The sequence below is a fragment of the Salmo salar genome, chromosome 07, assembly GCF_965601325.2.
Source record: "Salmo salar chromosome 07, fSalSal1, whole genome shotgun sequence".
In the NCBI taxonomy this organism is placed as follows: domain Eukaryota; kingdom Metazoa; phylum Chordata; class Actinopteri; order Salmoniformes; family Salmonidae; genus Salmo; species Salmo salar.
In genome coordinates, this window is record NC_138297.1 from 17,412,521 (window position 1) to 17,426,537 (window position 14,017).

General features: G+C 42.6%; 1 protein-coding gene across 1 annotated transcript; it reads left to right on the plus strand.

The window, feature by feature from the left end:
- The first annotated feature begins 1,117 nt into the window (after positions 1–1,117).
- On the plus strand, positions 1,118–11,800 carry LOC106608697 (uncharacterized). The gene is made up of 8 exons (XM_014206803.3): positions 1,118–1,198; positions 1,590–1,637; positions 5,257–5,396; positions 5,767–5,865; positions 7,336–7,614; positions 8,102–8,230; positions 10,577–10,682; positions 10,973–11,800. Exons 2-8 carry the CDS (start codon positions 1,598–1,600, stop codon positions 11,503–11,505), a joined length of 1,326 nt encoding a protein of 441 aa, XP_014062278.1. The 5' UTR covers positions 1,118–1,198; positions 1,590–1,597; the 3' UTR covers positions 11,506–11,800.
- Positions 11,801–14,017: the final 2,217 nt, after the last annotated feature.

The window sequence follows — 14,017 nt, forward strand, 5'->3', positions numbered from 1 at the left end:
CTCACACACACACACACACACACACACACACACACACAGCCGCCCGCGGATGCTGACGCTGCTGCAGCCCCCCCTGAAAAATCATATTTAAAAAAAAATAAAAGATTTGTATTTATTTTTTCTTCACAAAGTAGTGCCTTTCATAGTCCTTCCCACGGCTATGTGCACACACACACAGAGACAATTTTCACTTATGAAAACATATCCACAAGACCTTGATCAATTTCTGGGTCATTCCTGACACTTTGCCTGGCAACAGTGAAATATTCAGTTGTGTGATGATTGGTCAGTATGATGCGAAGAGCCAAAGCAAATTCTCAGCTGTGATCCATATGATTTAAAATGTATGGTCCCTATTGCCTATTGGTCTTAGTAAAAGTAGGGCAATTATTTAGCAGATCAGGGAATGCCAACGTGGCAGTTATGATTGTTTATTCAACAGAGAGAGACCCATCATAAAGCAACATTAAAGTTTACTCTATCATAGCTTATAGTTTGCGTCACAATGCGGCACCGATGACGTAAGGATGCGTGTAAGGTCTACTAAATGAATGGCCTGTGATAAGCCTATTAATGTGTGAGGTGGCAGAAGTGTTTGTTTGTGTGGCTCTCCCTCGTTTCTAACCAACCGTATTACTGTCGCTGAAATGGATGGATGAATGGAGAGAGCAGCCACATCATGGGAGAATCAAGTATGAGTGTACACAAGATAAGGGACCCTCTTTTCCAATACCAGAATATGACTCAAATCCTAAATGTATATGCCATCTCTAAATAAGACTATGTTAGGGATAGAGCAGAGATTCATACAAAATACAATCCTTTAATTTAGCCATGAAAGTTGGGATACTGTTCTGTACGGGCAGAAGTGTATAGTTGCTCATGATTGATCCACTAATATAGCATCAAAGATGGTGAATCCGCATCACATCAGCGTGTGATCTTCGTGACCCCTTATCGCTATAATATCTCGCACTCTCTCCTTGGTAAAGCTAACAGTGATAGCTAGGAAGGTAGACTGATTATACTTTATATCCTTGCGGAAAAGTCCAGTCCCCCCCCCCCTCCATCTCAGTGCCAAGGACCATAAAAAAGTCCAAAGATCAAACTGCAAGCACTGTAACAAAAACAGCAGACTTGGGAGGATTTTCTGTACCAACTACCAAGAACACGCACCAGACCGACCTTAACGCATAGGGTAGGATTTTGGTTTCTTTTTCATTTTTATCTCAAATGTGTTATTCTTTGTCATTTGATCTAATGTAATGATAAACCCATTGTCATGTTTCGTTTTAATTGTGATAAAGATTATATTTATGAAAAGTATCTACTGAAGTACTTTTCATAGCTTTAACAATGTCACCTGTCATTGTTTTTAGTTCTGCATTTCGATTTTGTGTATGTGTATATCATTTCAATGTATATTCAAAGCTTGGTTGTAGACTTTCAGTTTTAAGTTGAGCATATTTGATGTATGACCGTCAATTTTGTACAATTCAACATGTGGATATGGATAAATAAGTTAAATCTTTGGTGGCCTCAACTGTCATATGGAATATTTTGTAAGGAGGCGATCTATGTTCATACAGGACTAAGGATGGCAACTTTCGAAATGAAGAGCATTCTGAAGGTGTCTAGTAAGTACTTGTCCCTTTTCCTTACTGAGATATATAATATAACTATATATACTGCTCAAAAAAATAAAGGGAACACTTAAACAACACATCCTAGATCTGAATGAAAGAAACAATCTTATTAAATACTTTTTTCTTTACATAGTTGAATGTGCTGACAACAAAATCACACAAAAATAATCAATGGAAATACAATTTATCAACCCATGGAGGTCTGGATTTGGAGTCACACTCAAAATTAAAGTGGAAAACCACACTACAGGCTGATCCAACTTTGATGTAATGTCCTTAAAACAAGTCAAAATGAGGCTCAGTAGTGTGTGTGGCCTCCACGTGCCTGTATGACCTCCATACAACGCCTGGGCATGCTCCTGATGAGGTGGCGGATGGTCTCCTGAGGGATCTCCTCCCAGACCTGGACTAAAGCATCCGCCAACTCCTGGACAGTCTGTGGTGCAATGTGGCGTTGGTGGATGGAGCAAGACATGATGTCCCAGATGTGCTCAATTGGATTCAGGTCTGGGGAACGGGCGGGCCAGTCCATAGCATCAATGCCTTCCTCTTGCAGGAACTGCTGACACACTCCAGCCACATGAGGTCTAGCATTGTCTTGCATTAGGAGGAACCCAGGGCCAACCGCACCAGCATATGGTCTCACAAGGGGTCTGAGGATCTCATCTCGGTACTTAATGGCAGTCAGGCTACCTCTGGCGAGCACATGGAGGGCTGTGCGGCCCCCCAAAGAAATGCCACCCCACACCATGACTGACCCACCGCCAAACCGGTCATGCTGGAGGATGTTGCAGGCAGCAGAACGTTCTCCACGGCGTCTCCAGACTCTATCACATCTGTCACGTGCTCAGTGTGAACCTGCTTTCATCTGTGAAGAGCACAGGGCGCCAGTGGAGCATTTGCCAATCTTGGTGTTCTCTGGCAAATGCCAAACGTCCTGCACGGTGTTGGGCTGTAAGCACAACCCCCACCTGTGGACGTCGGGCCCTCATACCACCCTCATGGAGTCTTTTTCTGACCGTTTGAGCAGACACATGCACATTTGTGGCCAGCTGGAGGTCATTTTGCAGGGCTCTGGCAGTGCTTCTCCTGCTCCTCCTTGCACAAAGGCGGAGGTAGCGGTCCTGCTGCTGGGTTGTTGCCCTCCTACGGCCTCCTCCACGTCTCCTGATGTACTGGCCTGTCTCCTGGTAGTGCCTCCATGCTCTGGACACTACGCTGACAGACACAGCAAACCTTCTTGCCATAGCTCGCATTGATGTGCCATCCTGGATGAGCTGCACTACCTGAGCCACTTGTGTGGGTTGTAGACTCCGTCTCATGCTACCACTAGAGTGAAAGCACCGCCAGCATTCAAAAGTGACCAAAACATCAGCCAGGAAGCATAGGAACTGAGAAGTGGTCTGTGGTCCCCACCTGCAGAACCACTCCTTTATTGGGGGTGTCTTGCTAATTGCCTATAATTTCCACCTGTTGTCTATTCCATTTGCACAACACCATGTGAAATTGATTGTCAATCAGTGTTGCTTCCTAAGTGGACAGTTTGATTTCACAGAAGTGTGATTGACTTGGAGTTACATTGTGTTTTTTAAGTGTTCCCTTTATTTTTATTTTTTTGAGCAGTGTATATATATACACACACACATATATATGTGTATATATATGTGTGTGTGTGTGTGTATATATACAGTTGAAGTCAGAAGTTTACATACACCAAATACATTTCAACTCAGTTTTTCACAATTCCTGACATTTAATCCTAGTAAAAATTCCCTGTCTTCGGTCAGTTAGGATCACCACTTTATTTTAAGAATGTGAAATGTCCGAATATTAGTAGAGAGAGTGATTTATTTCAGCTTTAATTTCTTTCATCACATTCCAAGTGGGTCAGAAGTTTACATTCACTCAATTAGTATTTGGTAGCGTTGCCTTTAAATTGTTTAACTTGGGTCAAACGTTTTGGGTAGCCTTCCACAAGATTCCCACAATAAGTTGGGTTAATTTTGGCCCATTCCTCCTGACAGAGCTGGTGTAACTGAGTCAGGTTTGTAGGCCTCCTTGCTCGCACATTCTTTTTCAGTTCTGCCCACAAATTTTCTATAGGATTGAGGTCAGGGCTTTGATGGCCACTTTGTTGTCCTTAAGCCATTTTGCCACAACTTTGGAAGTATGCTTGGGGTCATTGTCCATTTGGAAGACCCATTTGCGACCAAGTTTTAACTTCTTGACTGATGTCTTGAGCTGTTGCTTCAATATATCCACATCATTTTCCATCCTCATGATACCATCTATTTTGTGAATGTCCTTGTTTTTGAAAGAAGAGGACATTTTTTGACCATTAAAATAACATCAAATTGATCAGAAATACAGTGTAGACATTGTTAATGTTGTAAATGACTGTTGTAGCTGGAAACGGCAGATGTTTTATGGAATATCTACATAGGCCCATTATCAGCAACCATCACTCCAGTGTTCCAATGGCACGTTGTGTTAGCTAATCCAAGTTTATCATTTTAAAAGACTAATTGATCATTAGAAAACCCTTTTGTAATGATGTTAACACAGCTGAAAACTATTGTCCTGATTAAAGAAGCAATAAAACTGGCCTTCTTTAGACTAGTTGAGTATCTAGAGCATCAGCATTTGTGGGTTCGATTACAGGGTCAAAATGGCCAGAAACAAAGACCTTTCTTCTGAAACTCTTGTTCTGAGAAACTAAAGGCTTTTCCATGCGAGAAATTGCCAAGAAACTGAAGATCTTGTACAACGCTGTGTACTACTCCCTTCACAGAGTAGAACAAACTGGCTCCAACCAGAATAGAAAGAGGAGTGGGAGGCCCTGGTGCACAACTGAGCAAAAGGACAAGTACATTAGAGTGTCTAGTTTGAGAAACAGACATCTCGCAAATCCTCGACTGGCAGCTTCAATAAATAGTACCCGCAAAACACCAGTCTCAACGTCAACAGTGAAGAGGCGACTCCGGGAAGCTGGCCTTCTAGGCAGACTTGCAAAGTTAAAACCATATCCCAGACTGGCCGATAAAAATAAAAGATTAAGATAGGCAAAAGAACACAGACACTGAACCGAGGAAGATTGGGAAAAAGTGTTCTGCATGTGACTTTTTTAGTTGACCACAAATCAAGTAATCTTCGTTTAGAACTATTTTGAATTACCTGTCACTGTATTAAACGTGACTACATTGATAGTTATTTATTGTTGTAATATGAATCTGGAATTGATTCCAAACTGGTATTCAATCTTTATCGAATCACATCACAACCGTCCAATAGTGAGGCAATCATTAAAAACAAGTATAGATCAATCAATTTTAGAACACTACTATCTATCTACTACTTTCTGTGTACTATATAGCACTCCCAGTGTAGGGAAGACCGGAGACTTTTCCTCTAATGAACTAGGTCAGTAATTTGTCTCTTAATCATTCATACCATTCACAGGTCTGTACGTAAAACGGTCAGTTCACAATGTTTTAATCCGAAAAGTCCGGATGTCACCCCCCCCCATGCCAGGGGCACTTGTAATTAACTCTGAAATCTATCTGTGTCCCCCCACCCCTCTAATCTAATTTTATCACTGTTTTACCTCCAGAGCTGAAGTTGGAGAGCTCTACCCAGAGTCACTCCATCGGGGCGGTGCGATGGAACCTTCCTGAAGAAGACCTCCAGGCCCACAGCTCAGCCCCTACCAGCCCCTCCAAGAGCTGCGCCCCCTCCACACACCGCTTACGGGTAGGTTACACACAAACCTCCATCCACTCACAGCATCACATTTTATTTGTTTATTTAACCAGGCAAGTCAGTTAAGAACAAATTCTTATTTACAATGACGGCCCACCCCGGACGACGCTGGGCCAATTGTGCGCCGCCCTATGGGACTCCCAATCACAGCCAGTTGTGATACAGCCTGGATTCGAACCAGGGTGTCTGTAGTGACGCCCCCCAGCACTGAGATGCAGTGCCTTAGACCACTGCGCCACTCGGGAGCATCCAGTCCATTTAAAAGTCTTTCTATTCATTAGTGTACTCTTCTACCTGTATGTGTGTTTGTACTGTTTTTCTACATTTGCCTGCTCATCCTGTACGTATGTGTCTCTTGTAGCAACATCCTCGTCAAAACGGCCTGAAGAACCTGCGCAACCTGCAGGAGTGTGTCCGCTTCATCAACCACTGGAAGGAGCAGGTGGCCGAAGTCTGTAAGGTAAGTAGACCCCTGAGAGGGAGAGAGTGAGGAAGAGAGTGGGGGGGACAGGGGAGACATACATTTATAGAAAGAACAAGGGGAGAGGGATGTGGTGAGAGGATGAGGAAACAAAAGCAGTAACTGAGACAGCCCCGACAGACCAGGGATGCACATTGATTTCCAACATTATAGTATGATAGTATTAACGGTAGCTTTAGCGATAGTATTAGCGATAGTATTAACAATACTATTAGCGGTAGTATTAATTTGCCCCATATTTTGTATTGCAAAATACCTTTGGAATTATGGATTGTGAGGGCAAAGGATAAGTAAATGCACAGGGAAGTTCGATGTGCGATGAAGGAGATGTAGGTCAGGGATTATTCACATAACAATAATTATGCAACATTTAATTTAGTGCCTTTACAGAGAAAGGAATATATATATTTTTTTATATTTAAAAAAAGGGGTTTGTTGGCCCCAAAGGGACTTTAGAACTGTCTCTTGAGTAAAACAGGGTGAAATGACCCATTTGGGTTGATCACCATGTTAATATAGCTTGAACACCAGGGTTGACTGTCCTCTAGTTAGTCAACACATTGACAGTTGGACCGTTTAATACTTTCCCTCCTAGAAGAAAAAGTATTGATTCTCATAACCAAATTGTTCTTAGCGGGACAAACTTAGCTCGTTTACTACCTTTACATTTGACATGTTAGTCATTTAGCAGACACACTTATCCAGGGTGACTTACAGTTAGTGCATTCATCTTAAGATAGGTAGGTGGGACAACCACATATCACAGGCATAGTAAATACACTTTTCCTCAATAAATTAGTTACCAGCAAAGTCAGAGCTAGAAGGGGGAGGGAGGAAGTCAAGTGCAAGTGTTGGTTCACCGATATTGGATAAGCGTTGCTAAGCAAGACAGATGACACAGTTAAATGAGGTGATGGGTAGGGAGGGTACTGATACAGGGATTCTTATCACCCTTTACAGCTCTGTTAACCCATCCCAGTGCCCCGTGGGGCTGAGCTGGAGCATACAGGGTTATAGTCAAACCATGTAACTTAGGCAGATAACCCTCCAGGGTGGAAGGGGAGGTTACATGATTACAGGGACGGGAGATTTTTACAATGGGGCCAGGTGAGGGTTGGAGGTAGGGCAGGGTCGGGAGTGCTGAGCTGGCGTATGACTGCCAGGTGGGAACAGGGTTACTAAAAACGAAAAACGCACTCAACCATCCCATTTTGCATTTATTTGATCTAGTTTTGCACCGCATGGCTAGATGTTTGCCTTGTGCCTGTTTTCTTTGTGAATCAAGCTATATTACACGCAAAATCACATGCTGTGCTCTATCAATGGAGAACACAGTATTGCTACGACATTCCTATGACAATAGTAAGATGGTTGAGGTGACACAGCTATACACACTATTGAGAATGTACAGTATGATATTGACCTTGTTGCTGTTTTGTGTTGTTGCAGAGTGGCAGTGATGTGAGGGAAGGCACCAGTAAAGGAGAGACCCCTGAGGAACTGAAAGACCCAAGAACAGAACGCAGTCTGGAGGAGAGCAGGAAACTCATTCTGCTGTGGGCCAATGAGCTCACCAGTGTCGACAAGGAGTTGAAGAAAAGCCCCTGGGTGCAGGAGAGAAGTGAGATGGTGGTGGAGGAAGAAAACAGGGATGGAGAGGAGGATCCTAACGAGGAAGTGCAGCAGAGGATCATGGAGTGGGCCAAGGAGTTGCAGAGCGCCTCAGAGGTGAGAGATCAGGTGTCAAGGATACAAATGTATATAAGAGTTAAAGGAACACTACTGAGGAAAGAAATGGGGGAAATATGTGTTCCCTAATGATAGTCATTTCTATAACCTAACATTCAAACAGCCTTGGTTAACTGCTATCTGCAGATTTTCTAGCAAAAACAGACCATTTAGCATAAGGGGTAAAAGGTCAAAAAGTGTCATTTCTTTTTCAAATGTATTTAACCAGGCAAGTCAGTTAAGAACAAATTCTTATTTACAATGACGCCTACACCGGCCAAACCTGGACGACGCTGGACCAATTGTGCGCCGCCCATGGGACCAATCCCGGCCGGTTGTGATACAGCCTGGATTCGAACCAGGATGTCTGTAGTCATGCCTCTTGGACTGAAATGTAGTGCCTCAGACCGCTGCACCACTCGGGAGCCCAATAGGAGACCCATAGAGATGACTTGGTATTAACGTCCATGTGTCTGTGTCTACACAGAGCTGTGGGGTGCAAAGCGATGAGCTCGGCAAGGTTCTGCGTCTACTGGGCCTGAGGAAGAAGAGACTGGTCAACCTCCTGCCCTTACTGGAGTTCATTACCTGGTCACTGCTAAAGGAGGACTGCAAGGTGAGCTACAGACACCGACACACGCAGGCCCCCCCACACACACCACACACACACACACACACACACACACACACACACACACACACACACACACCACACACACACAAAAGAGGTCAACACTATATATTGGAGAACTAGTTTATTAGTTTCATAGTTGAATAGTTTATTAGGGGTCTTCTCATTAAACATAACACAACTCGTGATGTTATGCTTACAGCGTTTTATTTTCTGAAGTCGTACCCTGAATCCATTGTAATTATTTAGCAATGTTCCCTCTTAAACATTCACATTTCTGTTGATTGAGAATCAGCAATACAATGATATAGTCTATACACACATACCTCCACCAGGTTAAAAACCTAGGTGTTATTTTAGATTCTGTACTAAATTTCGAGTCACACATTAGGAATGTGACCAAAATAGCTTTTTACCACCTGAAGTACATTGCCAAGGTGCAGCCATTTCTCTCTCAGGCTGATACAGAGAGACTCTTCGATGCTCTTATTACAAGCAGGCTTGACTACTGTAATGCTCTCCTGTCTGGTCTACACAAGAAAGCCATTGGTCAACTACAAAACATACAGAATGCTGCAGTACGGGTACTGACCAAGACCAGACAGAGAGCACACATTACACCGGTTTTAAGGTCTCTGACTGGCTGTGAGTTTTAGAATTCATTTTAAGATTCTTCTATTGGTTTTTAAATCAATCCACGATTGTGCAGCCCAATACATGTCAGACATACTTTTAAGTTATGAACCCAGTAGGTCCCTCAGGTCCTCTGGCACTGGCCTTTTAACTATCCCAAAGCCTAGAACCAAGAGTATCAGAACTCAGGATAAGACCCAGATGCAGACAGTTCGAAGAAACACAGGTTTATTACAAAAACAGGGGGCAGACAAATGACAGGTCATGGGCAGGTAGAGGTCAGTAATCCAGAGCAGAGTCCGAAAGGTACAGAACGGCAGGCAGGCTCAGGGTCAGGGCAGGCAGAATGGTCAAAACCGGGAAAACAAGAAAACGGGGACTAGAGCGAACAGGAGTAAGGGAAAAACGCTGGTAGGCTTGGCGAGACAAGACGAACTGGCAACAGACAGAAGACACAGGTATAATATACAGGCGATAATGGGGCAAATGGGCGACACCTGGAGGGAGTTGGAAACAAGCACAAAGACAGGTGAAACAGATCAGCCTGCCAGCCTCTGGATTAGCCTGCCAGAGAACCTGAGGGGGGCTGGAACTCTGGACATATTTAAGAGATCTTAAGATGAAAAAAACAAAATGACAAACGGAACAACTAAAAACCACATCCTAAGGAAAAGCAAAGCTAAAAATATATGATTTATGTTTGTTGTGTAGGAAATATTTCAGCTTTTATTTTCATTGTTTATTTGTTTTTTCGTGTGAAGCACATGGCGTTGCATTCCATGTCTGAAATGTGCTGTATAAATAAAGCTTGATTTGATTTCTACCCACCTACTTACCTAAAGTGTTATGAAAGCAGCTTACATAACCAGTGATATAAAGCTGTAAAATCATAACTGGGTGGGCTACAGAGTGTTAGAGGTGTGCAGATAGTGACAAGGTTTGTGGTGGAAGCATGACACTGATCAATGCTCCACCAGAATCTGTAGGGCTTATCACATAGAACTGATTAGCTACCTACCTGGTCCACAGGAAATCTACGACTCAACCAATCATACCGGTAATCTATTTTCTCCATGTTTCTGTTTCATAATATTTGCTCAAGGTATTATTTCTTTATTCATAATGGTAGGGAAATTAGGAGCAAAAGTAAAGTTCTTTGGCAAGATTATGATGGATTAGATAAGGTATTTTTTTAAATGACATTCTATAGTATTTAAACCACCATATCAAAGTATTTTTTTCAATTCAATATCAAGTAATAATATTGGGATATGTTACAGTACAAAACATTTTAAATGAACATCACAAGACAGCCATCCAAAAACCAAACTCCATACAGCCCAATCTATCTCATCACCCATACAGTGAACGATTGACCGTTGTCTTGTCTAAACTTCACGTCCGCTGTACCTTCGCCTTGTGATAAGGCCCCAGGTCATTTGATATAGTGCAATAAAACATCATGTCGAGAAAACTGCCAGTCTAGCATGTCATTTACGTCATACTTTCCTCTGTATCAGCATAGTGTATTCTGTAGGTGTGATCTGCCTGTTGGTCAGGGTTGACAAGAACATGTATGCATTTGAATCTGTTGATCTGGTCTGTGTCACTTTGATCAGCACATTTCAAGTCACAGTAAAAACAAAGATGAAAATGAAACTCTTAATGCCAATTCTTCGCCTGTGTTCCTATTTTCAGCGTGTTATTGCTCATCTGTGGCTGTCTGCAAAGCAGCGCACCTGGAAGGCAGGCACTGCAAGATACATCCCTAACTCAGTGTGGAACTGGATGGTCAGTGCATCAGGTAACTATCCTTCTATTTGGAAATGTACTTTCATTTAAAATATTCATAAAAAATGTAAAAAGCACAGAAAATAAGAATGAATAGAATATTAAATATAAAGCATTTTCCATACATTTTGCCCAAACCTTGAAGTACAGCTTACATAATGGTAATAGCTACTAGCATGGAAAAGTAGAATAGAATAGAAAACAGATGACAGAATGTAATTTAAAATTATGAAAGTAAAAAATGTGCAGCACATTTCAGAAAGCTACCAACTCAACCAACTCTCTCCCCTCTCCTCCCTAAAGCTGACGTGACCCTTGACCCCATGACCAACCACTCATGGCTTCAGCTCTCCGACGACCACCGAAAGGTCCAGGAGGGCATATCCGAGGACAACCTGCCCTTTAGTCCCCAGCGCTTTGACGCCTGGCCTGGCGTGTTGGGCTGGCAGGGATACGCCTCTGGACGCCACTACTGGGAGGTCGACATAGCCAACAACGGCTACTGGCGGGTGGGCCTGACTACGGCGGGCGCCAAACGCCATGGCCGCTTCCCCATGAGCCCCCAGATGGGCTATTGGACCCTGTGGCGCAGCACCCACCAATTCTACGCCTGCACCAAGCCTGAGACGCCCCTGCCCCTGGGTCTGGAGGCCCGCCGGATGGGGATCTATCTAGACTATGAGGAAGGACAGATTTCCTTCTACAACTCAGAGACCAAGTCACACATCTATACATTTACAGACACCTTCAAGGAGAAGCTGTACCCGGTGTTTTCCCCACTGGACGGGCGCACACTCATCACAGTCATCTCGCCACATAAGGTCTCTACGTTTTGAAGACATCAGGTTCCTTTGGTTCGTAGGTTCTCCCTAAACATCAGCTCTGTTGTTAGCTTATTTTCCTTTGACTTTCAATCACTGTCTGATTTGGACTTGGAAAACCAGGTGTGTCATCATGTGTGTCTACGCGCACGTGTGTGTGTGTGTAATGAGCAGCTTGCTCCATTGACATTCTGTCCGAACTGCACCGTCTGCAGAAACCGTCTACTTCAACAACTTTCTCCCTCGAGGGTTTCCTCCTAAATCATTACTTTCCCTTCTTTATCCTTCTCGCTCTCCTTCTCTCTCTCTCTCTCTCTCTCTCTCTCTCTTTCTCGCTCTCATTATCTTCCTCTCTCCGCTCTCTCTCCTCTGTTTTCCCCTCTTTTTCCTCTCCTCCAGCATCAAACTAACTGTCCGGCCAATCAATAACATGAATTAATCAAGGAAGTGCCAAGAAGAAGAGAAAACAATAGGAGAAGCAGTTGACACTGACCATCACAGACTTGGGTTGAGCTTGGGCCCCGTTCCCACATCAATCCCTAGCCTTGGGCTAGACACTCCTGGACGGCCCCTTATAGATCTGAAATAACTGAATGGATAGAATCAAAAAGGAAGGAACTTCACACTCTAATAAAAAGTGTGTCTGTTAACACACACATTTGACAAGTTAGATTTAAACATCAAATGTTTGAACAGCCCCATGTTTTTATAACCTTTTTGTAAAATACTGTATGTATATAAATTGCATTATGACACTAAAACAGCTAGCTAAATGGAAGATGGAAAATGTACAATGAGGAGAACTAGTTATTTTAAATCTGGTAGATCTGGTGGACTCACTAAACACAAATGTTTAATTTGTAAATTAATGTCTGAGTGTTGGAGTGTGCCCCTGGCTATCCGTAAATAAAAAATCGAATAAAAATTATGCCGTCTGGTTTGCATAATATAAGGAATTTTTCATTATTAAAACTTTAACTATTGATACTTAAGTATATTTAAGCAATTCCATGTACTTTTGATACTTAAGTATATTTTAAACCAAATAATTTCAGACTTTTACTCAAGTAGTATTTTACTGGGTGACTTTCACTTTTACTTGAGTCATTTAAGTAGTATGACATTTAAGTACTTTTTCCATCACTGTTTAAATCTACCTATATAAATATGTATGTCTATATTTATGAACTTTATAATGCACTGGCATAATCTGCAAATACAAAATTGTCACCAAGTCCGAATATTTTTGTCTACGAAACATGGATTTATTTGTGTTCACCACATTTTCTCTCTGACTCAAGTAGGGCTGACCCTAATTAGTCGACTGGTCGATTGTTTAGTCATTAGGCTGTTGGTAAACCAAGATTGTTTTACTCTATGTGTGGATTAGTGAACTAATCCACTGGTTCTCATTCCTGGTCCTGGGACCCAAAGGGGTGCACATTTTTGTTTTTGCCCTAACACTACACAGCTTATTAAAATGATCAACTCATCAAAAGGCTTTGATGATTTGATTCAGGTGTGTCGTGCTAGGGCAAAAACTAAAATGTGCACCACTTTGAGTCCCCAGGACCAGGATTGAGAACCACTGATTAATCCATTGCAGAGGCCTAGACTAAAAACCAATTTATGCTTGATCTGAAAATGTGTTCAGGGGCTCCATATGGCGGGTGTGATGCAATTGCGGAGCCTCCAGAGGCAGACATAGGCCAAATCCAGCTCCGTACCACATTGACATGCGACTCCTACATTTTGTAACAATGCGGGGCTCTGTCTAAATGACACAAGAACGATTTTCTCTGTCACACACAGTCACAACACACGTGCCTGGCTGCAAAAGTGCATTGTGAGTGACGTCAGCAGCAGGCGCTCAGCTCGTGATGGCTGACTGCAGTAGTATGGGTTCGACGAGCCAAACCCAATGAATATAGTTGGTCACGACTGTTTGATCTTGAACAGAACTTACAACATCAATCAACATGTCTCAATCAAAATTGTACAGAACAGAGTAGGAGTCTGTACCTGAACAAATGTCAAATCATGTTTTTTGCAGAGATGGCCAGTCAATTTGAGTGACGTTATTGTGTATTCTACGTAATGATGCAGTTTTATCAGGCAATGACATCACAGCGTCATTTAGCAACAAATCAACCTGCCTCTAACAATTTACCCTGACAATTAGTTGGCAACACTGATAGGGCGGTACATCCTGTAGAAAACAAACTCACTTCCTTGACAACAGCTCGGCACTGCTCCGCAAAGCGCAAGAAGTATGAATGCCCTGACTTCTGTTGAGGCCGTATCACCGTAAGTGCTTCATGGCCAATGCAGACCTCGATTGACCATGCGCCCAGATGCACAATGGACTTCTCTTTCCAGAATGCGCTTTCTCCCGCCAATTTAATTGTGTAAATTGTTTGCGTTTGATTTTTAAGTGTATATCAATTCCTCATTACATATCACCAGTAGTTCATTTACCTTTAATACCTATCATTTCCTGAGAATTTGTTAATGTATTCAATATTAT